This window comes from Macrobrachium nipponense, chromosome 1 (assembly GCF_015104395.2).
Source record: "Macrobrachium nipponense isolate FS-2020 chromosome 1, ASM1510439v2, whole genome shotgun sequence".
Lineage (NCBI taxonomy): Eukaryota > Metazoa > Arthropoda > Malacostraca > Decapoda > Palaemonidae > Macrobrachium > Macrobrachium nipponense.
Genome location: NC_087200.1, coordinates 173,792,573 through 173,818,605, shown reverse-complemented (window position 1 = coordinate 173,818,605; position 26,033 = coordinate 173,792,573). Strand labels below are relative to the sequence as shown.

The window sequence follows — 26,033 nt, the reverse complement described above, 5'->3', positions numbered from 1 at the left end:
TAAATTAATTTACTGTTATATGTAGGTCAGTTATCAGTTAATTTTTTCTTCTATAAACAAACAAAAATGGCAACATATTTATGCACACATTATATCAAGGCCCAATAACATGGGCATATATTATCCACCCAGAATGCTGACACATTAACCTGATCTAACTATTGGACTATTAATGTGAACAAAATGACCAACAACAATCAAAAGACTATCATGCTGATTCAGATGAAAAACTAGTCCAAAAAATATGAATGTACAGTATTCCTAAAGAATCAACAGCGTTTTCATTCCAAGCACATTATTTATCAAGACATGACCTTCGCACAATACTTCAACATCATAATTTGAACTACAACTCAACATCTCTATCTGCTAATTTTGAAACAATCAAAAAACATCATGCTAAGGAAACCAAGAAGGATCAAACTGCTAGCAAATAAATATATGGGAAAAAATTTCAAGTTCATGAAAACAGGCTTTCAACGTGAACTCATACTGATCTACTTAATGTTTGTATATATTTTACTTCACGGATACATGACAAAAACACTAAATCAAAAAAGAAAAAAAAATTATAATGAAACGTTAAGCATCCATCAACATCTAGATAACTGGACACCACACATTATAAGTTATGGAAGTAATATTGTTATTATGTTTCATCACATTTCTTAAATGTTCCCACCATTAAGTAGACAATGCAGAATTAACTGGAAGCAACAGAACAGTGTATAGCAGATGAGGCTAGTAGCAGTTGTTGAGGTAGATGTAGACGCATAACCATATAACGAGACCAATTCCAAAGACGCCCAGTAGCGAGAGAAACATCACCATCCATGGGCTCATTTCCTCTGCAATAAAGAAGAGGCACAGGGCCACATGTTCCATCACTCCTTCTGGCAACATTTTCAAGCTCAGGGTGTGCAACTTGCATATCAAACTAGCCATTCTGTACATTTAAGATACCATGTGCAACATTTCTGTGGTTATGGACCTCAGAGAAACACCCAATCATGCTGGAACACCGCAATTTTCATTCAAATTCGTAATAATATGGTAAAATTTATTACAATTTTTATCTAGACATCTTGTGCTTTAGGGCAACTTTGCGTGTATATATAGTACCATACAGTTATTAAAACGTGCATTACATATTTACAATTAAATATTATGCATCGTTCAACCCCTTAACTTTGTACAATATCACGTGTACGTCTAAATAATTCCAGAAATGGCATGTTAACGACAAGGACATTATGATACAACTTTAAATATAAATGCTCTATTTAAGATGACTTTAAAACCTCCCTCCAGCCAAACTTTTATTTTTCTACTAAACATTCCTTTGAACAAACGGCAGATGGAGAACAGCGAGATGAAACTTTCCATATCCATCCTTTAATTCTTAAAATCTGTCATTTAACTGTTAATTCGTACCCAAACGTCTCGTTTCCAGTCATAAACTACTTCCACGTTACTTCTCCCCTCAGATTAAGTCATCTATACTCACACTCTGCACTACTGCAATAACTAGTAAAATGATCTCACATATAACATGACAATGCATATAAAGTTACTTTCTTTTCCATACTGGGAACGTATATAAACAGCCACAACAAAGGAAAAGAAAAAAATGTTTTAACCTGCCATCTTCCAAAGTTCAATAAACCAGTGTTCTGAAATGTCCAGATTTTATTTTACTAACATACAAACAATTAGCCTCAGTTTTTGCTAAGAAGATGCCCAGTTTTAACGAGAATCTCTTGGCACACTTCCATATCTTCTGTTGAGGAGACGATTCGTTGCTCCACACACACACACACACACACACACGCACACGCAGTTGCTCAATTAGCAGTTGGTAACTTCAAAATAAGCACCGAGCCATGGGCGCCCGCATGTAGGGGCAAGTGCTCCCCTTGCCCCTGCCCTGAAATCCTAGTAAAAAAAATATGTATATAGTATATATATATATATATATATATATATATATATATATATATATATATATTCAAATTTAACATCACTTGTTTTTCTTCTATTTTACAGTATACGTATATTCTTTCAGTTCAAGTAAATTAAAGTATCGTTATTACATTGTACTATATTTGAATGCAGTAGCATTTACCTGCATTATTCTTTCAGGAAAGATTGATTTCAGTTGAACAGTATACATATAGAACTATTGAAAAATAAGTCAATGTAACTGTAATTTTTTTCTTTACTGCATCTTGCTTTACTTAAATTATTGGCATTGCAATTCCACTGTATATAATTATATATATATATATATATATATATATATATATATATATATATATATATATATATATATATATATATATATAATCAAAATCAAGGGGAGGAATACAGAAGCAGATGACACAGTAACCACTGATTCCAAGCTTTCATGATTCGTAATCACATCATCAGGGAGATCTACAACAATATTATACAATATATCAATATAAGTTAATTAAAAGAGCTATACACAAGACTAGTTTCAAAAGCGGGCGAAGGAAACTGATCAAAAGAGAATGAAAAGATAAAAATGTTAAGAACAGGTAACACAGACGCACTTGGAAATAAAATACTGAAAGCCAGACAACACAATTAAATACACACACACTTAAAAACACTGGAGGTCTGGTTTTCAGTATTTTATTTCCAAGTGCGTCTGTGTTGTCTGTTCTTGACAATTTTATCTTTTCATTCTGTTTTGATCAGTTTCCTTCGCCCGCTTTTGAAATTAAAGTCCTGTGTATAGTAGCTCTTTTAATTTACTTCTATTGATATATTGTATAATATTGTTGTAGATCTCCTTGATGCACTTGGGCAATTACACCCGAAGTCTCTTAACGATAACATTCACAGTATGGCAAGTGAAACCTTATCTATCATTCAACGTACTGCTCCGTAATTTAAAAAAAAATAAAAAATTTCATTGTATTCTCTTTTATTCTCGATATAATATTTCCATTTTAAGAATTTTGTAATAAGTCGCAAATCATCCGTGAGCAATCGAACGTCTAAGAAGGGGAAAATTTCCAAACAAGAACATGCTTCAAGATTCGTACAAAAAATTGTAAAAATAAATAAAACTGAGAATTCCAATTCTCTCATGCCTGGCCACTAGCGAGTCGTTGTAATAATAATAATAATAAATAATATAATAATAATAATTGTTTAGTGCGGAGAACCTTACCATCGGAAGAATTTCGCAGGTAACGGCCACATGCCTTGACACAACCGCATGGCCTTCCCTGGCCAGCTTCCCACCAAGATCTTCCATTCCGACTGACATTCCCTTTGCTGAACAACACAGCTCTTCGCCTTGGGTGACCTACTTATTTAACGATGACGTCACTCTTGTATACCAGAGTCCCACGTAAGAAGACCGCCCCTTTTCGGTCTTTTCCCGCCCGAAACATCTCGCAGAAGTATAATAGCAACAAATACGCCTGTCCTCATCATCAAAGTACCGACCATTATAATAATGATGTTGTTGAAGATTTATTGATAGTCTACTTCGTGTTAATCTAAAAGCAAAAACTCTTTGAAATTTCCAAGTCACAATTACGTAAATTTTATCATAAGCTGAGATTTGTCAATAATTACAATTTAAATGTGTATTTATATATATGATGTATTGTGCAAAAGCATCATCTTTCCAAATAAATTTATTTCCCTGAATGTCAAATTTCACTTAAAACTGCCCATGAGCCAAATATTTCCTTCACTTTCAAGTAACTCTCGGTTTGCTTGATAACACAATACAATCCTCCTTCGCCAATCATATTCTATAGCATTCCGTATGGTTTCTCGTTCGCTGAAATTCATAACAGCCGCCTCTCTGCTTCTCTCAGCGCTCTCGTCTCTCTCTCCTCGGCAGAATCTTCCGATTGAATTCCATTCTATGTCAGCATTTTTCGCAAGGCAGCTTGCAAAGTTAAGTTGATGATATGCAGTATATTGTCAAGACTGTAAAATCTGAAAAAGGAAAAAATCCACACAGAAATTCATGCGTCACGGCTGTGACAAATATTTGACGAGAAAAAGTATCTGGGGATGACATTCATACTCTCTCAACCAAATCACTACAATACTGCATTCACATTAACACTTCCATACTAATAATGTGCATATACACAACAGCGTACTAATGAAATCTACGCAAAGTGAAGCTCTGGGGATCGTGGGAAACGTAGATTCTACCGGATTGTGACCTTCGCCAGAGTAACCAATTCTTCCTCCTAAAAGTTACCGCTCAGTGGGACAGATTTCCTCCCCGACAGACGGTTACTCTCAAGTTCCTGCCAAGGTCGACTGCGCTACCCTACATCCTTGGAGGGCCTATCTAGAAGACTATTTTAAGAATAGTCCAATACCAATTTCAGCAAGTAATACTTGGAAATTTTAAATACATAATGGGAGAGGCGAGATATACCTCTCTCTCTCACACACACATACATACATACATACATACATTCACACACACACGATGTGCGTGTTATCAATTGCCACATCATAATTTTTGGATTTACTGAAGCAAGCATGATTGCTACCACACAAGTGTATATTTTGATACCTTTCGATTTTAATAATGCTTGGTAATGCATAGACTACGATTGTGCACAATTCTCAGGACAATGTAATTGCATGGCAGAACGAATACATTTAAAATGTTATAGTATGGTGATAAATGACTTCCCCTGTCTTTCTGGCAGAAAAATGATTAACCTTTAAGGAGAAGATTATGTAATTGATGCATAACATAGTTCGCTTATTTGTTTTTATTCTAACCATTATCTCTTAGGAACTGATATGTTACCAATAAAAACGCCAAGAGATGACGCGCCACTTTCGAAGTACGGCAGATAAGCTATGGCGGCACAGGCAATGGCATTTGTCAGAATAGACCTGACTTAACTATAATACTTTTTCATATCGTTTGAGGAAGGTTGGATAGGGAGGCGGTGGTTTTTTTTTTTTTTTTTTTACTATGGACGAACGTGTTCCAATTACTTTTAGTTATTTATATATGAACAAGGATAGTAGTGACGTTTGATAAGATTTTCGCTTTTAAAGATGTTTCCTAACTTTTGTCGGTGTCAAATGAAATGAAAAATATTCTTATGATGGTTATTTGTTACCTGAACCAGGAAGGAATTCAACTGAAATGAAAAATATTCTTATGATGGTTATTTGTTACCTGAACCAGGAAGGAATTCAACAACCTTAACAATGACGCAAAGAAACATAACAATGAAAGTTCCTACAGGTACGTTACGCAGACTGCCAACGATTTAAAATCGATGAAACACTTATTTATAACGCTTTCGACATTTATGTACAAAATATCAAAGACAGTTACCCGCAATAAGTTGTCAAAATCTGAAAAATGGTAGCTGTACCTACTTACTGATTGACACCATAAGTCAAATGACAGCTCATGTCTTCATTCATTACAAATAATCCATTAATTATTCTATTTTTACTACACACTCGTAGTTCATTGACATAAAAGGTATAAGATCTCATGGACATCAGTCCAAGAAGAATGTCCCCAAGGTGCACAGTTAAGATTTTTCACCATTACTCGTATTGTCATCATACAATGATAAAAATCACAAATCTTCAAGTTCTCAGTAACACTTTCTTCCTTGACCTCACTTGACACAAATTGGGAGTATTTTTCTTTTAACACGGCCTGGCCGCTCTCTACGGAAAACACTTTCAAGTACTTTGCAATTATAGGAAAGTTATTTAGTGACTTTTGTCAAGTTTTTGCTAAACTGGAGTAATCACCATTCATTTGACAAGCAACAGCGATTGAAATTTGAAAGGTATATATAATATGTATTAATATATATTTAACGCTTGTAAATAAGAATTTCTTCAATACTATAAGGCTGCAATCGAAAACAGTGATTTTCATTCACTAATTTCACGTAGCAATCATTAAACCCTTAATGTCATGCCGTGATTGTCTGTCTTCACATGAACGATATGACTAGTTCATTTAAAATGTCCAAAACATGGAAACAGATGCAATGGGCGATTCCCCATCTTACGGGGTTCTCTAGGAGCAAGAGCCAGGCTACATGGATGCCTTACACAAACAACAACAGAAGATTAGCGATCAGTGGCGGTTGGGAAAAGGAATAAGGTAAGGCGGGAGGGGGGGAGAGAGGTACACCGGGGAAGAATGGGGTTGGGAATCAAGAGGGAATGAATGGAAGCGATTTCTTTTTTCCAAAACATTCTGATGGCTCTCTAAGACTGGTTCTCTTAACCTGTATTTGCTCATATTTTCTGAAATGGTTTGTGATATTTATCACTATGAAGCGGCCTTCATTATTACGCAGGAAAGGTCGCCGGTTTTACATTTTATAGTATTAAGGGCCCCCAGCCTTCCTCAGATCGCAATTCTTTCAAGTTCATAATAGAAAATAAAATAATGTCACCGTCTGAGTAATTACAATAATCAATTTTGACTGGCGAACCCACATCTTTCAAAGGCTCGTGTGGTCCATCGTAACAGAAAGTAGTCTGTAATATTTCTTCCCGAGAGACGTTAATTATTAAGCAGATTATACTTTAACCCTAACAGTTAATCATAGAACTACAGCTGGAAAGATTGAAAAATCTTAAATGTTATTTGCAAAAAATAACTTGGTAATCCTAATTTTCCCACGGTTTCATTTCATTTTCGTGATTTTTATTGGTAATTAAACCTGATGACTCGAAATGCATCGAATTCCCGAAAGTTCGACAGTTAACAAGATAAAAATGTCCGCAATGTTATCACGTTTCCAAGCCATCTTCCTCATACCTAGATACACATATTAATACATACAAGTGTGCATGTGTAGACATAACCAAAGACTAAAGAGAGAAGTATGTATGTAGATCTGGGTTATAACGATACAAGAGACACGTCCAACGCAAACAAAGACAAGATTTTACACTTCTCATTGTAATTCGTAATGCATTCGTTTCGAAGCATAAATGTAAAGAAAATGTTGCCCAATACGTCTTTTGTAAGCGACGTGACAAAGACAGGAAGTGAGTCAATATCCACGCAAGATTCCGTACAGAAGAGCTATAATACATTTGCTGGAAAAGTCTGAAGAAATAGACACCAAGTTATCAGCATTTGTGGAGAGGAAAGACATCCCGCAATCTATGCTGTACAAGGACAACCCCAGTTTCATATCTAAACATTATAACGATCATGATTTCCTGAGCAATATATATCAAACCAGTAATAAAATAACATAGTTAACATGTCCACTGGGACATGGAATCGACAGAGTTTATTTCAACGGACGCTTCTTCTTCAGACTCGTGGCTACGTACAAGGTATATAGAATACACCTTGGCTACGTAGGAACAGGAGGAATACCGCAGAACCAGATGTTAACGACAACCACGGTCTAGGTATACGACAACAATGGTCAGTTTTACTTTCCTCGGAGGACTAGAAAGCGACATGAATTGTTTCCACTTTGCCTCAGGCCCGATGAGTCATAGCTCTCACAGACAAACGTCTCTACGTCATTTAAGCGAGAACCGCGTCCATCTCATTACGTTGAAAAATTACATTTCATGTTCGTGTAGTTTCCGGTAAATACAGTTCCCGGACAGCAAATGTTAACTGCCATTCTAAATAGTAAATAGTATGTATTTTTCTAGATTTTCGAATGGAACACGTTCCGACATAGCGGATCCAGGAGTGGGGGCACCTGGGTATATACGTGCCCGCCCATGAAAAATAATGATAATATTAAAATAAACATGGGGAAAACAAAAAACTATAATTGAAATAACAAAATTTTGAGAAACACAATAATAAAAATAATACTTAATAATAACGGGTTTGGTATTTCCTGATAGAACAGGTGAAGAAAATATATTATTCTATAATACGACAGAAAAACTTCATGTAAAGCTAACATTTTATATATGTACTTATATATATTATATTAGATTATATATATTATTTATATATATAGATATATATATATATATATATATATATATATATATATATATATATGAAAATTGGTGGCCCCCTTGAAATTTTTCTGGATCCGCTACATCGTTCAGGTAATCAGAAAGGCACACTATGGCATGCTTATGAGGTAGTGAAATCACCAAATTCCTTGAAGGCTAGAACAGTCTCTTAATATAATTTCTGCCTTTGTTGCATATCACATTCCACCTCTGTGCTAAGCCTAACTATAGATGGTTTGTTTTCTTACGAGCAAACCCTCATCCTCATACTACACATTAACCTGCAGAACTGCAAACTCAAGTTTACTTTTTAATGAAGGCTTACAAAATGAACTTGCACTGTAATAGAATTTTCCCATACTTAAGCTACGCAAATATTCCATGTAGCCTCTGTGTGCCTGTAAGGTCTGCATAACATCACTTCGGCCAAAAACCGGCCCAATCTGACCATTACAGCAAATGCCATACATACCGAAGGATATGCGACCGTTAGCAATTTCTTCCCCAGATCAAGAGATTTAAATACAGCCACCCGCTCTCTCTCTCTCTCTCTCTCTCTCTCTCTCTCAAACGAGTCATGACCAATAAAATGGGAAAGTTAGAAATGTGAAAGTTAGAACTATTATACTTTATGAGACATTGATAGATCGACGCGTCAGTGAGAACTCGATTGTTGTGACAAAACACCGAACGGCAATTCAGGTTCTTAAATCTCACACAAACTGAGCTTTTACATAGCATGCAGAATGAAAAACTTGATCACGAAATATGTAAAACGTGATGCTATGTAATGAAAAAACGAGAACTGCCGAGATCTTCTGTCTACCGTCTTAACGATCGTTTACTATAGGCTAATGTATGAATGTAAGCCAAAGTGTACTAAATGTGTTGAGACGCATGGGACCTGATGAAACTTTTCAAAATGGTATCACCTTGTAATCGATCATCTTTATTACCTTTTATTTTACTACTCTACACGCATACGATGAAGACATTGGTATCGGCAACTTTACGAGCACTGTTATAGTAGGTACGTATGATTTAAGTACTGTAGGATGTCTTAAAGACTTAAACTTTTGCATCTTTACTGTATCACAGTATCTCGTCTCTTGTGAAGATCTCAATTGAAATCAATCAGATAAAACATGATATATAAATGTGTGTGTATGTATATCATTCACATTCCCAGCTCAGGCACTGAAACCTTGATCTGAATAGAAACGTGAACACCGCTCAAAAACCCGCGTTTCACTTGTTTTAATATATGAAATACTGGGAAGGGACAATAGACCATTTGTTACATATAAGAAACAAACTTTCGAATATAAGAATTATAAATAAGATATTGCTTTTATAAGTGAAGTATGCGTAGCTACTGCGAAGGTTACTGACGCCAAATGTCTTCTTCAATGATATATATATATGATTACAGCACAGGTCCAATTCTGAAAAAGTATACCACGTGGTTTTGTTTTCGCTGAGATTTACGAGAGAGAGAGAGAGAGAGAGAGAGAGAGAGAGAGAGAGATTCATAACAAGAAGTACTGAGCCGCCATCCCAGATTCCCAGACTCCAATAACACTTCCCTCTTAACCAAAGAAAGCTTTACCCTTGGGAAATGGCCGCCCTAGGCTAAAGCACAGTCACATACACACTTCAGTTACCTCACGTTCGAATTCATGGTTTTCACACAAGATGCAAGTGTTTAATCTTAACAAAACTTCATACCAACATATCAATACGCCACACTTCCTGTTACCATGCCCAATGCGCTCTTTGCCAACAGCCAGGAATATAATACAATATTAATTAAATGTTCTTATGACTGTCGATGTGCACACATACCGGTGGGGTATAAGCGTGTCATTCCCTTGGGAAATTATACAAAAGTCTTATAAGGCATTGGCCGGCGGCCGGCGCAGTACCATTAGTCCTAAGTCTGGCTGGCAGGCAGACGGGATGGGCAGAGAAAGATGTCATTGAACCCACCACGCTTTAGGGCCCTCAGCAGGTAAACACTGAAAAACAATATGCATACCCATGAGACATCCTATTGTCCACTGAAGGGAAATTAAGCCTCGCAATTAATTTAAAAAATTACTTCTGAGCAATAAAATACACCTCTAAAAGCGTTGCTATTAACGAAACTAGACCATTCCAGTAGCGTAACACTTCTGGTGAACGTCTCACAAATTTATTGAAGTATCTAGGACCTCACTCTCCGTTGACTTCATTTTTAACGACTTTCTACTGCAATGTAAAATAAAAAGAAATTCGGTAAGATTTACAACCCTAGAGCACAACAGTAATCGATATGCTTTACATGTGTAGAGTATACCACGTATACATACAGACACGGTCTGAAAAAGATGTAACGAGCCATAAAAATAATTAATTGCGCTAATCACATCCAAGCGGTTTTTCTTATGATTTGTTACCCTTTAATATTCGGCCATTCGAGGCTTTGTGATCCCCATCACTTGGAGGAAAAAACTACCATCGTTTTTTTTTTTATTAATTCTCATGCGTTGGGCTGGTGAGTCTGGGACACTTTAGGATTGTTCCTACAAAGATATTTAAGCATGGCTAATCACCAATTTTGATTGCAACACACGAACAACTTCAATATTAGTGCTTACTTAAAAATCATTTGTGCTTGACAATGTCTAATTATAGGACGAAAGCGCTCGATTAGAATTTCGGCCTATTATTTTTCCTGTGGTATTCGCTTATATATTGCCGCCATGTTCACTTGTGTAAATTTACCTTAGCATCACCAGGGAGAAAATGAAATCGTCTTCCGAATCAATTATCATGAAATGCGTGAGACCAGAGACTATCGCTTCATCAGGGGTGGATTTAAGATGTGCGGGAACCTCGGCCGGTGATCTTGAAGGGCCCTTTCATTTATGGGCTATCAAAGAGGGCCCTTATTTCATATATATTTATTAATTCATTATTATTATTATAACTGTAATATTATTTCATTATTTTTATGTATTTCTAATTATTACTCAGTTTTTGCTAAGGTGCGGGACCCTAAGCCATGGCCTGTTCGGCCGCCACCCACCCCCCTTAAACCGCCACTGTTTCAAGCAAGGTCTAGACCTTGGTTTTAAGTATGTTGTTCGATCCAGTGTAGAACCCAACGTCCCTTATATACGATGTGTAATTGTGAACGAAAGATGTACAATATACAGCCTATACCGATGCACAACGAGAGGGAGAGAGGGAGGGAAGAAGTGTGAAAGCGATTTCCACATATCACAACTTCATGTTAATATAGATGTGTGTCACATTAAGTGAACGCCAGAGAAGACACTGCTGTATAATAGGAGAGCTGGATATAAAAGCAGAAGGAATGGATGACCTCCTCCCTTATATGGAAGAAGCAGGTGGCCCTTATTCTCAGTGACCGCCTTGGCCGTCAACTCCACACCAAAGGCTAGATCACCACCTCCCGTCAGCGGCGAAACACAGAAGAGAATGTGGATGCCCGATTCACGGTATGGAGGCTCGGTGCATGATCTTGGTTTTCTAGAGGTTTCTAGTTTCTAGCAAATTAAGCCTGCTCCTTTTACAAGCGCTTTGTTGAAAGAAAATCATGAATAAATAAATATATATATATATATATTATAATAATAATATAATATATATCGAGCTACAATGTCTATATATATATATATATATTATACTATATATAATATATATATATATATAAATAAGCTTACTGAACGGACAAAGAAAAACTGCGGTTCGAATTTTAGTATTAGTGCTCTCAAGGGTTACCCACACACAATTCCATGACAAGTAATTTTCAACTACAATGCAATGCGCTTTGCTACACATTTTGACATTTTACAACTGCGATGAATTACATAAGAACGTAACAAATAAACGATAACATGTCGGAAAGGGGCTTTATGCCTTTCATTTACATACTAATAACGTCAAAATAATCCTGCCATATATATTATGTATGTATATATATATATATATAATATATATATATATACTTATATATATATATATATATTATGTATATTATATATATATTATGATATATATATATATTATATATATATATATATACACACAACATAATTTGTACCCGTATATTTGTTTCTATACCGATAGCCATCGTTTAGAATTGTCACTGTCCATCCAGGGCCGCAAATGCCTGAGATGTTTGCAAGTATTGCACCAGCCCCGGTTTATCTTGCCATGACCCTAGATTAGGATGGGTTAGGCTAGAACACTTTTATTCAGGGAAAGGTCCAGAAAATGTGCTTGGACCAGCCTCTCTCACTGCTGGGTCCTATTCAATCAGGCCAGATGAAAGTACCTCGGTCCTTAGGCCTAAGCTTCTGAACCGTCCCAGTGATGAGGGCTTCCCTTCTCGATCCCCTCTCATTTATCCTCCTTTAACAGCAACGCCTAATACATCAAAATAATAATGGAGATCCATACCGGAATCAGCTCAGCATAGGCCACAATCGATCAATGTCAATCAACTCACTTTATGAATGATTACGCAGTGATTAATGCGACTAGCTGTCAATCACTCCTCCTTTAAGTCGTCTTTCCTTTTAATGCGGAATCGATTTCTTTGTTGCTATACCATCACACAGCAATGAGTGCAATGTAAAATTATCTCCTTACAAGGGTGATAATTTACTGAACTAATCAACACTAACGGTGATTTGGAAAAACTCTACTTAAGATAGATTTATGCAAAATACAACAGATTATCGAGCCACCACAAGCTAAGCTATCACGTCCACGCCTCTTAAAACCCTAAACACTTTCTAGAATTCACTGTTAAATTTCTGAACAAATTGAATGCATCACTTGTACCAAGACCCGATAATTAATCTAGCAACTTTCAAGCACCATTTAGATAAATTGCAACCTTGCATATGCCTGACTTGAGTGGACGATTATAATCTATTCGGCGTCGCCTTGACTTGAACATGACGGCAAAAGAAAGGGGTACATGATGAAACTTCAACGAGACAATACAGGGGTCCTGCTGTCAAAGGACGCATAAGATGATGAAAGCATCCTTATTCTAAGAAGTCCTATTTGCAGGTTTTTATGATCACATATCCTTCAGCTACATCATTCACGTCTTAAGCCCCTTTCTTGTATTTTCAACGTAATCATGACACTTCTCGAGTGAGCTGGCAGAGAAATCTAACTGAATAAAAGGTCACGTTTTGAAACACCCACGATTTCCAGGTATATGAAGGAGCCTGGCAAGTGGATGGATGGATGTATGGTTCTTCCAAGAACTTGCTCAATGGTCATCTTCAATATAATAAATAATAATAACTGTAGAAACCGGAAAGCTAACCCCTCCTGACGCCATACCCCCTTAAACCAAAAAAAAAAAAAAAAAAAAAAAAGAGCAGTCTGGCAAAAAATTGATCTGCAAACATTCTAGTGTTCTGAAAACGGGAAAAAGTACGACTTGAAATCCAAAAAAACGAAAAAGACGAGACCTTTAAAGCTGGAGCCAACAAGAGTCACGGCCCAAAATAACTAGTGCCTCGCCTGTTTCCAAGAAGGAAACGAAGGCTAAGTCCACGAAGGATGTGAAGGGAAGGCGATGCTTTCATACAAGCGCTGCATTCCCAAAGTGTTGCATCTTGAGATGTCTTGCAATATTACTATTATTTTTTGCGCACTTATTAAAAGGTCATTGTACCGCCGGTTTTCACGAATTTTCAATTGGATGGTTAGGAAATCCAACACTTGCAAAAAGACTATATATTTATAAACTCATATTACAACACCATAGAAAATATTGGGAAATACTGTTGTAATGAGAACGTTAAAATAAAGTAATCAATGTAATTGGCAAAATGTAAAAAGAACGCAGATAAGACAAAAAACATGTGAACAGTAATATACAAAATCGACCAGGAAGAAAAAATGAGGGAAAAAATCAAAGAACAAAAACACGACGCCCTTCATCATCTCAGAACGATAAGTATAAAGATACTAATGAGGATAAAGAAGCAGCAGATGAGGACGACGGGGCCTACCAATCAAAACCCGGCTTAAGGAGCCCCAACTTCCGTTTGGCTAATCAAACGAGGCCTCCCGCAACTCATGTGACATACCAACTGCCGCAGTAGTATATCTCCTTCATTGGACACGTGGGAAAGGTCATGAAGAGACTGTCGTTTCACTTGTTTGGACACTTAAACAAGCAGGGACGTCAATACACACACACACACACACACACACACACATATATATACATATATATATATATATATATATATATATATATATATATATATATATTATACGTATATGTGTGTGCGGGCGGGCAATATCAAGACGACTAAAATAAAGCTCTTTTAAACAATTTAACGTCCAAGCAGAGAGAGAGAGAGAGAGAGAGAGGAGAGAGAGAGAGAAGAGAGGACGAGAGAGAAGCAGAGAGAGAGAGAGAGAGAGAGAGAGAGAGAGAGAGAGAGAGAGAGAGAGAGAGAGAGAGAGAGAGAGTTAGCATTGACTTTATCAGGTGCAATGACCAAAGCACACAATAAAGTAAAACTTGTTGATCAAACACCTCACACGGCAGGCTATTATGGTCGACTTGAATCCACTGAATGCAGTACGTGAAGAACACAAAAGAGAGACAGGGAAGCCAAGAGCTAAGGGTTTTGGGAGCATGCTTGCCCCACCAACCCCACCCCCCCTCAAGTTTAATCATCTTTATAAACATACAGGCACAATGAACAGAGAAGTGCATTCAAAAGCCAAGAGCTGACAGCTCCACTGGCGGCTAGCGTATTGGAACAATACCTCGCTTTTAAAATCATAAAATCAAATTCTCCCAAAACGACAAATTCACCCTAAGGCCCAAGACTAAAAATGCAATATTACTAGTAGAGAAAATGGTTTACCAAACCACTGAATGTATTCCATACTAAAAAAAAATTATTAAAAATAACACTGAGAGAATTTAAGAAAGCTACTGAAATTCCATTAGACGCAACTGGCAACTTTGCAAAAGGCGCTTTCCACGAACACGTCAACGTTAGGTGTCCACAACCAAGACTCAACGCTCTCTCCAAACTTTTCCTATAAGCGTTGCACCACACAAAATATGCTCTCTTCATTCTGGGGAACTTCGCTGCCGCTCCTCTTCACGAACATCCAATCAATCTAGAACACAAGGATATAAACCTCAAGAACACCAAGTATATAAAACTTATACTCTCTCTCTCTCTCTCTCTGGCTACTTGAATGAAATCCCCCTTAGCCTATTGGATTTGCTCAGTTCACAACGTAAAAGCCGCTTTCTTTGTATGACAAAATGCACTAAATTGCGGGTGAGAGCGATTCGCATGACAAGTCAACGGGGAAACCATCACTTCAACAACGAGGTGTCAGTGGCATAAACCCTCGAGTGCCAAGTCCTTTGTTGTGTTTGTTAAGATGGCTTTAGAAAGGCGTTGGTGGCGGTGGGCAACGTTAAGCGCGCGTCATATCAGAATCACGGCAAACTTTCAGTTATGAAGGAACTACAGTTCAGTTTCCTCGTGCAAAGCTATACCTACATACATAACATATTAATAAAAGTAAACCTAATCAAGCAACATGAAAGTCAATTTTTGTGATAGTAGTTTACATCAAAATAAAATAAAAGAGATACCTGCATAAATTTAAGATTACACTCAATCTAATTTTCGAATAAGAGTGGCTGAATAAGAACCTACACAAACATTCAGTCACACTTACTATTTACCAGGCTTCAGTAAAAAATGAATTTAGTCAAGCAAAGTAACCCACAATAGATGACGTCAATTGGAGATACGAACTTGTAATTGACGTTTATGAAGGCATATATGATTCACGCAAGCATTAGATGCATGCCTGTGCATCTCGTCTCAATATACAAAGTACTGTATTACAAATTAGATTATACTAATAATATATTATAGATATATATATATATATATATATATATATATCTATATATAATTATATTAGATATAATATAATAATATTATATATATAATGTGTGTGTGTGTGTGTGTGTACATATACTATATACATATATAATTAATGAATATACTATATAGCTATATATATATATATATATATATAATATATATATATATATATATAATTTGAGAGAGAGAGAGAGAGAGAGAGAGAGAGAGAGAGAGAGCCATCCTACTAGGCTTAAAACGACGCTGTGCACGAAAGGACGTGTGACAACGCCCTCCTGATTAACTTGCACTTGGGGCGATTCTTCGGTGTTGTTTCACTCAGTTTCACTCTTAGCTTTGGTAACTTCATCTTTTTATTCAAATGTTTGGTAATTAAATCCGAAAATCCAATTACACCTTTGTTGAACTAGGGAATAGAATCATACCCACGACCGTAGATTATTGTCACGATTATCAAACGCAACCCTTTAGAAATTAACATCACCCTTTCTCATTGAAGAAACCAGAAGTAAAATGTATGAAGTATCTAACAGAAAGCACAATTTTGTATTTATTAGTCTTTCCCGCCTTTATGAGTGTCATAGCATTACCCTACACTTTAGTCTATTAGCCATCTACGTATTGGGCTGCTGTGCTCCGACTCTCTTTCTCCCACCCTCCGCTGAGGAAAGCGGCCTTTCAGAGGTTCATCTCATTCCAAGTCACACTACAGAATGAGCCCGATCTCTCTCTTGTTCGTTCTCCCGGTCATCTTGCATGAACTTCTTCCATTCACCGTAATCACACGCTTGAACAAACCAGACAGGGAACTTTTCAATTATTTTTGGTTTTTAGTTTACGGACGTTCGCATATTGAACATAACATTAAACGAACAAAATTATTCCCTCAATATGAAGCACAAACATAACGTCACCGCTCTCGAGAAAGTATTTGAGCGGTTGCTGATACTAGCGGGTAGGTTTGCCCCACCTCATTTTCACTTCGTACCCAAAGTTCTTCACCGTCATCTAACCCAATCTGTGTATAGCCCCAAAACAGACCTACAATCTACTCATCAGACTACATTGGATGTGAACGTGTGTGAAGTTGAAAGTGTGGAACCTACGATGCCTCGAAACCAGTATAATAAACCATTTGACCTTAATATCCACAGAGTTTCTAACATGAAGGAATACCAATGTACAAGTAATGCCCTGAATAGCGAAAGTAGCGTGCAAAAATACTGCATCCTTGGGCGGTATATATTGCAGCTAAGGTCCATTATGGGGTAACCGATTTGATCGAGACAGAAGTCTAATTAGATTTCATGCTCCAATACTTCTTTTCACGGTAATTTTAGCCTTCAACGAGACAATAGGTTCTCTCAGAAGGTTTTTCTCCTCGATGTCTTAACATATAAATTTAGATTTCTCAAAAAAATCTATGCCAATTAAAAAAAAAAGTACGAAATCCTGAGTATAGAGAGAGAGAGAGAGAGAGAGAGACTATGGGAATGTTGCATGTTCTATGATAATGCCAGCACGAGAGCATGATAATGAACCACGATACAGAAGCAATAATCAATTGAGAATTGCAGAGGTATGAACAGCGTCTAAAGAGAGAGCCTCAGTAGCTTATATCGGTTGAGGGTTGAAGTTATCATTTGAAAAAAAAAATGTATATGAAAGAGACACGAATAATAATGAAAACGTTCAAAGAATAGAAAAATTATACCTTGAAAAACGCTAACAAAATATCCAAATTATGAAATTAAGCCACAGGTCGAACACTTCAAACAGATTGAAGAACATAAATAGTACGAACAAAAAAGTAAAACATAAAGAATGAGATCAAATTTTTCCACCCATATATATATATAATATATATGGGTGGAAACATTTGATCTCATTCTTTATGTTTTTACTTTTTTGTTCGTACTATTATGTTCTTCAAACAGTTTGACGTGTTCGACCCAGTGGCTCATTACATATTTTGGATATTTTGTTAGCGTTTTTCAAGGTATAATTTTTCTATTCTTTGAACGTTTTCATTATTATTCGTGTCTCTTTCAAATACATTTTTTTTTTTTCAAATAATAACTTCAACCCTCAACCGATGTAAGCTAACTGATGGCTCTCTCTGTTTAGGACGTCTGTTCATACCTCTGCAATTCACAATTGATTATTGCTTCTGTATCGTGGTTCATTATCATGCTCTCGTGCTGTCATATCTATAGTACGTAAACACTTCTGGACAAGAAATGCATAACAGGAAATAAACGTTGCGTCGAGGAGCCTTCATGAGAAAGTCTTGCGAAATAATTTCTAAGAATCACACAGATGGTCAATTCAAATGAGTAATCTGAGTTAAGTGATGTACGGTGTGTACATACGTATATATATATCTATATATATATTATATATATATATTATAATATATAGTATATATATATATATATATATATATATATTAGTAATTATACATAATATATATATATGAGTATATATATACGTATATATACACACCGTACATCACTTAACTCAGAATACTCATTTGAAATGACCATCTGTGTGATTCTTAGAAATAATTTCGCAAGACATTATCATGAAGGCTCCTCGACGCAACGTTTATTTCCTGTTATACATTCCTTGCCCTGAAGTGTCTACGTACTTCACACATCCTCCTAAAGAAATAATTCAAGCTGAAATTCAACAACGTGAGTCCATATCAATTATAGTCTACATATTTCGTAATGAATCAATTTGCAGTTTCCAATTTCATAAATCATTTCATTACAATGACTGGGCTAGCGAAACTTTTATCAAAAGCGACAATCCGAGATTTTGGACCTAAATATTTCGGAAAATAAAGGAGTTAAAATATGTTTCTATTTCATTTCATCCTAACAAAATCCTTTTCATTTGTGGTACAAGGTTGAATCTCACCAGGACGACATAATACAATCCGGTTTATGCGACTGGTCTTCCCGGTTTCTGGTTTACTGGTCCCAAGGTTCTTGGGCTCCGATTCGATAATGGTCGGTGTTATCTTCTAGAGGTTGAAACTGTTGTGTCATTTCGGGGTCAAAAGGATTTGAATCGAAGCAAATACTACACACGATTTTATTCAAGAGCACAAAAATGGACTCGATTCCCTCTTTTTCGAAAGCGTGTTTCCATAATTCTAAGACGAAAAAACTGATCACCTCTGAAGCCATCCAGGCCTTCCATGGGAAAACTCTCAAGTTTAAAGTAATGAATTATACTGGTGTACAGGAATAAAACACAAATCAAGAATTGATGCCCTAACACTGGTCAGGATATTTCACTATAAAAATACGGTACTTAAACAATTTAACGGCTTCCTCAAATACATCAAGCTTTGTCAACTTTAACCGTCAGCATTTATTAACACATAAACTGGGGCGTAAATGAAGCTGAACCGAATACAATACTACATAAAAAGAGAAGCATAGTCCAAAATAATCAATTAAATGCTGACGACATTAAGGCACAGGAATGTAATTGAGACAAAATAATGTACACGAATTTCCATAAACAGTAAGATCTTTTGAAAAAAAATCACATCAATAACGATTTAAATCTACTAAATCGATGCATAATACAAACTGTACGAATAAAAATCGCCACAGTTTTGTTCCATTTCACTAAAAAAAACCACGGCAAAGAAGAAAATTCTGAGCTTAAAACAGGATAAAATGTCAAAGCGGCCAACTGTTCACTAAATGAGATTATCTTGTCAGCATTACAGACAACGTACTCGTACTCTGACGTACGCCATCGTGTGTGTGTGTGTGTGTGTGTGTGTGTGTGTGTGTGTGTGTGTGTGTGTGTGTGTGAGAGAGAGAGAGAGAGAGAGAGAGAGAGAGAGAGAGAGAGAGAGAATGGAATTATTACCAATGCATGTCTAAGGTATCACGCAATAATTCATGATAAGTTTAAATAAAAACACCCTCCGACTGCAGGAAAATTGTTGACCTATAACATTAAATACACCTCCAAGAAAACTTATAAATTCATACCTGAAAAGGTAAGTTTCATACAAAAGGTAAGTTTCGTACAACCTGTATTGATAGCAGTTACATGCATTAACGGCAAAGATTCATTATTAGTCGTAGAGAAGCATCTTAATACTGGATATATCGTAGAAAATCTCATGATCCGTTATTAAGTGTCAAAAATAATCGATTCAGTACTGAAGAACAATTTGTATTTTACGAACTAATTAGTTTTCATTTAAAATCCCACAATCAAGATACGATTTCTCATCATGAATCGAATTAAGAAGACAAGTCTTTGGTCTTCACAACTACAAATGTACTGCATAGAAGCAGAATTGCAGAAACACTTGCTAAAAAAAAAAAAAAAAAACCTGTGCGAGAGCCTTCAAAATACGATTACCCGCCTAAGAGGGAGTGTCCTGTTTTCTGAACATGACGATGCTCTATGGTCAACCCTAAACACAAGCAACAGATGGTTAAAGCCCTACATGAATTCAAGGTCGAAAACGAGAGTGTCTGTGATGGAGATGGAGTGGGGGGTGGGATAATGTAGGTTACACCTATTACTTAGAAAAGGCTATGGAGGTGATGGGGGATGAAGCTTCGACAGTGGAACCTGATCCAATAAATGTACCACCAACCAAGAGGAAGCCCTCGAAGGGCCTGGTCAAACCCATAACTAGGGTGATGTTCCAAGGGCGCTCTCTTTTTCTCCCCCTCGGCGTCAGCATTCTGAGAGGATAGTATCTCGCTCTTCGTGTTCAAGTCACCTTAACATAGTACCTTAGCAACAGAACTTTGAAGAAGATTATTTATATCTACTTACTCATCGCGGCGGAGGGGCGAACGTTGTGGGAGAAAGAAACGGGAATCACGAGAGAGAGAATGATGACAATTTGTGGGGAGACTCCGAGAGAAAGAAGACCCCGATGCCTCTAAGACACAGGGAGGGAGGGAGGGAGGGAAGGAGTGAGGGAGGGAGGGAATGGGCCAGATGCAAAGGAAGAAAAAGTCTGAGAAAAGATTCCTACATGGGATATGAGAGATGAGGAGAGAAGAGGGGCATGTCAGAAGGGATAAAGAGGATTAAGCAGGATGAGAAGCGAGGGGCTGTGTATGTTCTGAATGACACGCAGGTTTAGATAAAGGACCGGGAAGATGTATATACAAATATAGGATTACATCAAGTGTCTTTTTAGAAAAGGCTGTGGGATGGAATGTGAGAGAAGGAGAGATCTTGATGTACTAGGGTGATAATAAAAGATGGAAAAACAGACGAGGTCAACAAAATAAAGCTGATTAATTGAAATATCAAAATAACTGACAGACAGATAGCAAAACACTACAGGGTTTGAGAAATAGAGTAAGTAGAGAGAACGTCAGTGGCTCCCTCCGGCTCCCTTCGGGTCACTGCTGTTTCAAGAAGGCGAGCGGCTGACTTGTAGAGTAGAGGAGGATCCGTTGTCAAGAGCTGCTGCTGTTGATTTTTACAGTGCTATCTACTGTAAGAAGAGCGCAGGAGTTCACGGAAGCCCTCGGGGTCGAAAAAATCCAGGAGAGATCTATCTCGATTTCTTCCAGGAGGAAAGAAAAAGACTGCTCGCTTTGCAACTGGATCCTCTCGAAATCCAAGATCCAGAGGTCGTACGGACGTTCAAAGAGTCGACGAGCGGCGTTCACTTGAAAGTCATTCTTTCTCGTTGCACATCGTTTGAGTTTTCTGCTGCATCTGGAGCTTTAGTCGTCAATGTTCACAAGTCTATGGAATGATTTGGTGAACAGCTCACGTGCAATTCAGAAAACTGTAGCATTCAAATTTCACACATTTCAAGTCCTTTCGTTGAAACGCAGCCAGTCTAAATAACTGCAGGCATGAAACCCTGAATTCAATGTAATAAGGAATTCTTAATTAATCATTCCTTCCATACCATGAGACGAAAACCTTCTTTCCGGTCGAAAGGTTTTCAGTACGACTTATTCAATATTTCCCCCTTGTTTGGCATCACTTAAAGGTTATCCAAACCATCCCCACCACCACTAAACCAGTACTACCATATCGCACTCGTTTTTCACTGTAGCCTCGAGTGACTCTTTCCAAACCGAGCCTTTCGGAGTGGCTGCCTGTACAGTAAGTAACGAAAATGCATAAAAAAATATAAAGTAAAACAAGGTACATCTATCGTTTTCCTCTGGATACCACGCACATGTAATCACTTTACCTCGAAGAGGACAGATATGCATATTGAATTTGACTTTTTCTAATCGAATAGACATATAAACAGGGTAATGCATGAAAAATGTAAAACTAGATTTCACAAAACATTGTTCGTTAAATTATTCCAAATAATAAACAAAATACGATACACCATACCATTTAAAAAAAAAAAAAGTTAATTTCCTATCACGTTACTACAACCCACTAAGATATTTTTTATACCCTGAATATTTGCCTCATCGTCAGAACAACCTGATGATAAAAGTATTGAAATAACGAGAGAGAGAGAGAGAGAGAGAGAGAGAGAGAGAGAGAGAGAGAGAGAGAGAGAGAGAGAGAGAGAGACTTGCAGACATGTGAGAAACTCATTAAGACAGTCACTTTAAAAGCTCCAAGAGTTTTATTTGTTTAACTCAGCAAATAAACAATTTTCACGACAAGACTAAAATGCGAATTTCATTCCCGATGACGGCAGAAGGTTATCCTGAAAATGACACTCATTTTCCACAATGGAATAAATGCAAAAGTGGAAAAAATGATCAAGCAAATTGTTAAAATGGTCCCCCAATTAAAGCAAATGACTACTTTTAGTACAGTACAATCTTGTTTCATAAAAGATTCAGCCTATTAAGGTCAGTTACCCAGACAACGAATCACTTTTAACCAAGTAGGTCCGATTTCGCCCAAAAAAAACTCACTCTCTCTCTCTCTCTCTCTCTCTCTCTCTCTCTCTCTCTCTCTCTCTCTCTCTCTCTCTCTCTCTCTCTCTCTCTCGTACAACGCCAGTGCTTATTATGTCTTCCCCTAAACTTATACCCACGAGAACGGTAGAAATATCATTGACGAACATCTGTGTAAGTCCAAAAACGACAATGTAATGTCACGTGCATCTGCCACGACACACCAGCGACTGTATCCGTTTGCAGAACTTCATCACCAAGGTCAGCCGGCCCAGTCAAAACATTCGTTGCTTATCGGCCAGACCAAATTTAGTTATGCCATGAGGCAACAGATATTCAAAGCAAAATAATAATGTACAGATTACATAGAAACTCGACAAAGGGCTGGTTTGTGGCTTCATCTAAAAACGAGATAGAAGTCACTGACAACTCCTGTTTTAAAAAGTAGATGTGGTGTTGGTATCTACGTGAGGAAATCAATCCAAGGTTACATAGATAAAAAAAAAAAAATCTATACGGGATGAAGGCCAATTCTTTATGATTAACAATAAAAAAAAATCTATTCGGGGATGAAGGCCAATCCTTTATTATTAACTTAAAACTACTCAAACAGCTATTTAAATATGATAATAAACTGCATGAAACGAATTTCACTGAAAAAATATGGCTACTTGGAAAAACCGGAAGGTCAGGAGTGTGATCGCCACGGTTCTTAAACCGTATAAAAGTATGAATCAAAGATTCCTCTGTGCGCACCTTAAACCTCTAAATACCCGAAGACTGAACAAGTCGGAAAAGTCACAATAACAATCGCTTCTCCTCCACGTGAAGTCAATCATACCACCCACTTCCCAACAAAGCAAAAAATCGAAGCAATAGAGATAACGTGGAGTAATTGGATAAGGGCAATACAAAGCCAGCAATTTCAATGCCACAGTCCCCACCAGCAATCATGAATCAAACGGTATAACGACGTTAAAAGGGAAGCTGAGAGAGAGAGAGAGAGAGAGAGAGATCTTCGCCTTCAATCAAGCCTCCTACCAACGACATAAAACAAGAGGCCGGCATTAGGAAGGACATAATTTGCATACACGTAAAAAGGAAATGGGACTTTTCATACGCATAACGGTTGTTGCAATCTTTCCACATTCCTTAAAAGTTTTATAAATATGCCAGATTCATTCCCGGGAGAAAAACGTGATTACACAAATAAAACGTAGATAAGAACGATATTCAATCATGTTATCTGATAAGTTTCGATAAGCCTGAGTGAAAATTAACAACGCTGATTTTTAATAGCCATTTACGAGATAAATACACTTCTAAATACGAAGATCTCATATTATACTATTTTTGTTTGTTTTGGATTATTTTAAAATGAAATTCGCGCATGCAAATAAAGTTCTGCGCTTGTAAGAACACTATTAACAGAGATCTATTCTCTTTATACGGAGAAAAGCTTTGCCTAAGAGCCTGCAGCTGCATAGGCCACTGCATTTTTAAAATTTATTTCTCTTCAGACACATTTAACAACATCCGGAAAACAACATTATGGAAGGCCCTGCATCGCTATGGAATTAATGTTTAACGTGCAAAGGTAATTGAAATTATCCAGTAAAGAAGTATATATAAAGTTAATGTTGAAAGAGCCTTGCCAAATATGACGTAAACAGTGGGGTACTCTATGAGAATATTATGTCACCTTTGACGTTTGATTATCAGTAAGTGGTTGGAGATAGGAAAAGTTGTGATCTGAGCACCAATAGACACTCGACATTCAGAATAAACAGATGATGCGTAAAACATCACAAAATTAATAATGCCTGCTCAACAGAATGCATCATATATCTAGAGATGGGACTAACCGAAAACAAACAAAACCAGATTTTAGTCAGAGACGAAACAACGTGAGATTCAGAATGGATGAATGAGGCTGAATCTTTCAAATACTTAACAAGGATATCCAAGTACAGGTTCTCTCGTGTTGGAATTTAGTCAAAGATTATAAAAGGCAAATAAAAAAAAAAATGTTCAAGCTGAATAAGATCTGGAAATCTTAACACTGAAATTACACGCGAAAATACGATTTTGTATTAATGTACGGACATGAATCTTGGTAGGGCATGAAATGATATAGAAAATGTTTTGTTTGATAGAGGTGAAATCTCTTAAAATTCATATCACATTGAACAAACTCGGTGTGACCTAACCATGAGAGAGAGAGAGAGAGAGAGAGAGAGAGAAGAGAGAGAGAGAGAGAGAGAATGCTAACAAACTGCTTCCTTTCTACGCAGCATGACTTGGCGCAGCATGACAATATGACTGAATGTGACGCCATCCATTTTCATGAACCGAATGACAACGATTCTTGCAGAAGGGAGGCCAATTCCGATAGTCTTCCGTAACATTCTCTCTGTGACGCAACTATGCGCTTAACAGCCGCGAGCGAATGTCTCTACTTCGAAAGTTTCACAGAGGTCTTGTACGTATTTAGTTCCGATACTTAGTTCAGCTGCAGTTTCTAATATATCAATAACAATGCTTTAGGAATAAACCCTTTTCAATGCCTAAGACTGAGGAAACATTCTCATGGAACAAACCGAAAAACCATGAACTTTGACAGCAAGCTACCACAGCCCAAGCAAATATCAGTAGCAATAAAAAAAATTTAAAAACAAATTTCAAATATTAGTGTCTACAAACAAAACAAAAGCCGACCACATCGTAAGGGCGAGTGTATCTGCGCTGATATAAACTTCCCTCATATAATAACATGCCTGCTGTTATGAAAAGTGCCTCGGGAACGAATGACTGCATTGAGATGGAATCTGTCGGAAACTCCCAACTGGTGATGAACTAAGACTTGCCTTATCTTCAGCGATACCACCACAAGTTAATCTCACCCAAATCCACCCAAGGCTTTCAGTGTGAAGCCAGTCACCCAAAATCGCAACCTCCCTCGAAGAAGTAATAACATTCACGCTTGCATTTTTAATTTCTTCCGTTAGTTATCACATGAAGCCTCCAATAAAAGGAAACTTAATCGCGCTCACATTACCTCCGTAAAAAAAGACCCACAAAAACCCTCTTGCCACATGCGAATGAGCCCAAGTGTTAAGTAGGTCTTGAGTATGATCGCAAAAAG

At 37.1% G+C, this 26,033-nt stretch overlaps 1 protein-coding gene across 9 annotated transcripts in view; it reads right to left on the bottom strand.

Annotated features, from left to right (window-relative positions):
* LOC135219856 (titin-like) overlaps positions 1-26,033 on the bottom strand; it is a 242,609-nt gene that overhangs the window by 6,328 nt on the left and 210,248 nt on the right. For 3 of the 9 annotated variants that reach the window (XM_064256970.1, XM_064256971.1, XM_064256972.1), the window contains exon 2: positions 20,820-22,114. The exons of 3 other annotated variants lie outside the window; for them this stretch is intronic. In XM_064256970.1, the coding sequence (XP_064113040.1) occupies positions 20,820-20,823 (4 nt within the window). In that variant the 5' untranslated portion in view covers positions 20,824-22,114. The remainder of the gene's footprint in view (positions 1-20,819; positions 22,115-26,033) is intronic. 3 more of the 9 variants (XM_064256974.1, XM_064256973.1, XM_064256975.1) reach the window with 1 other exon arrangement.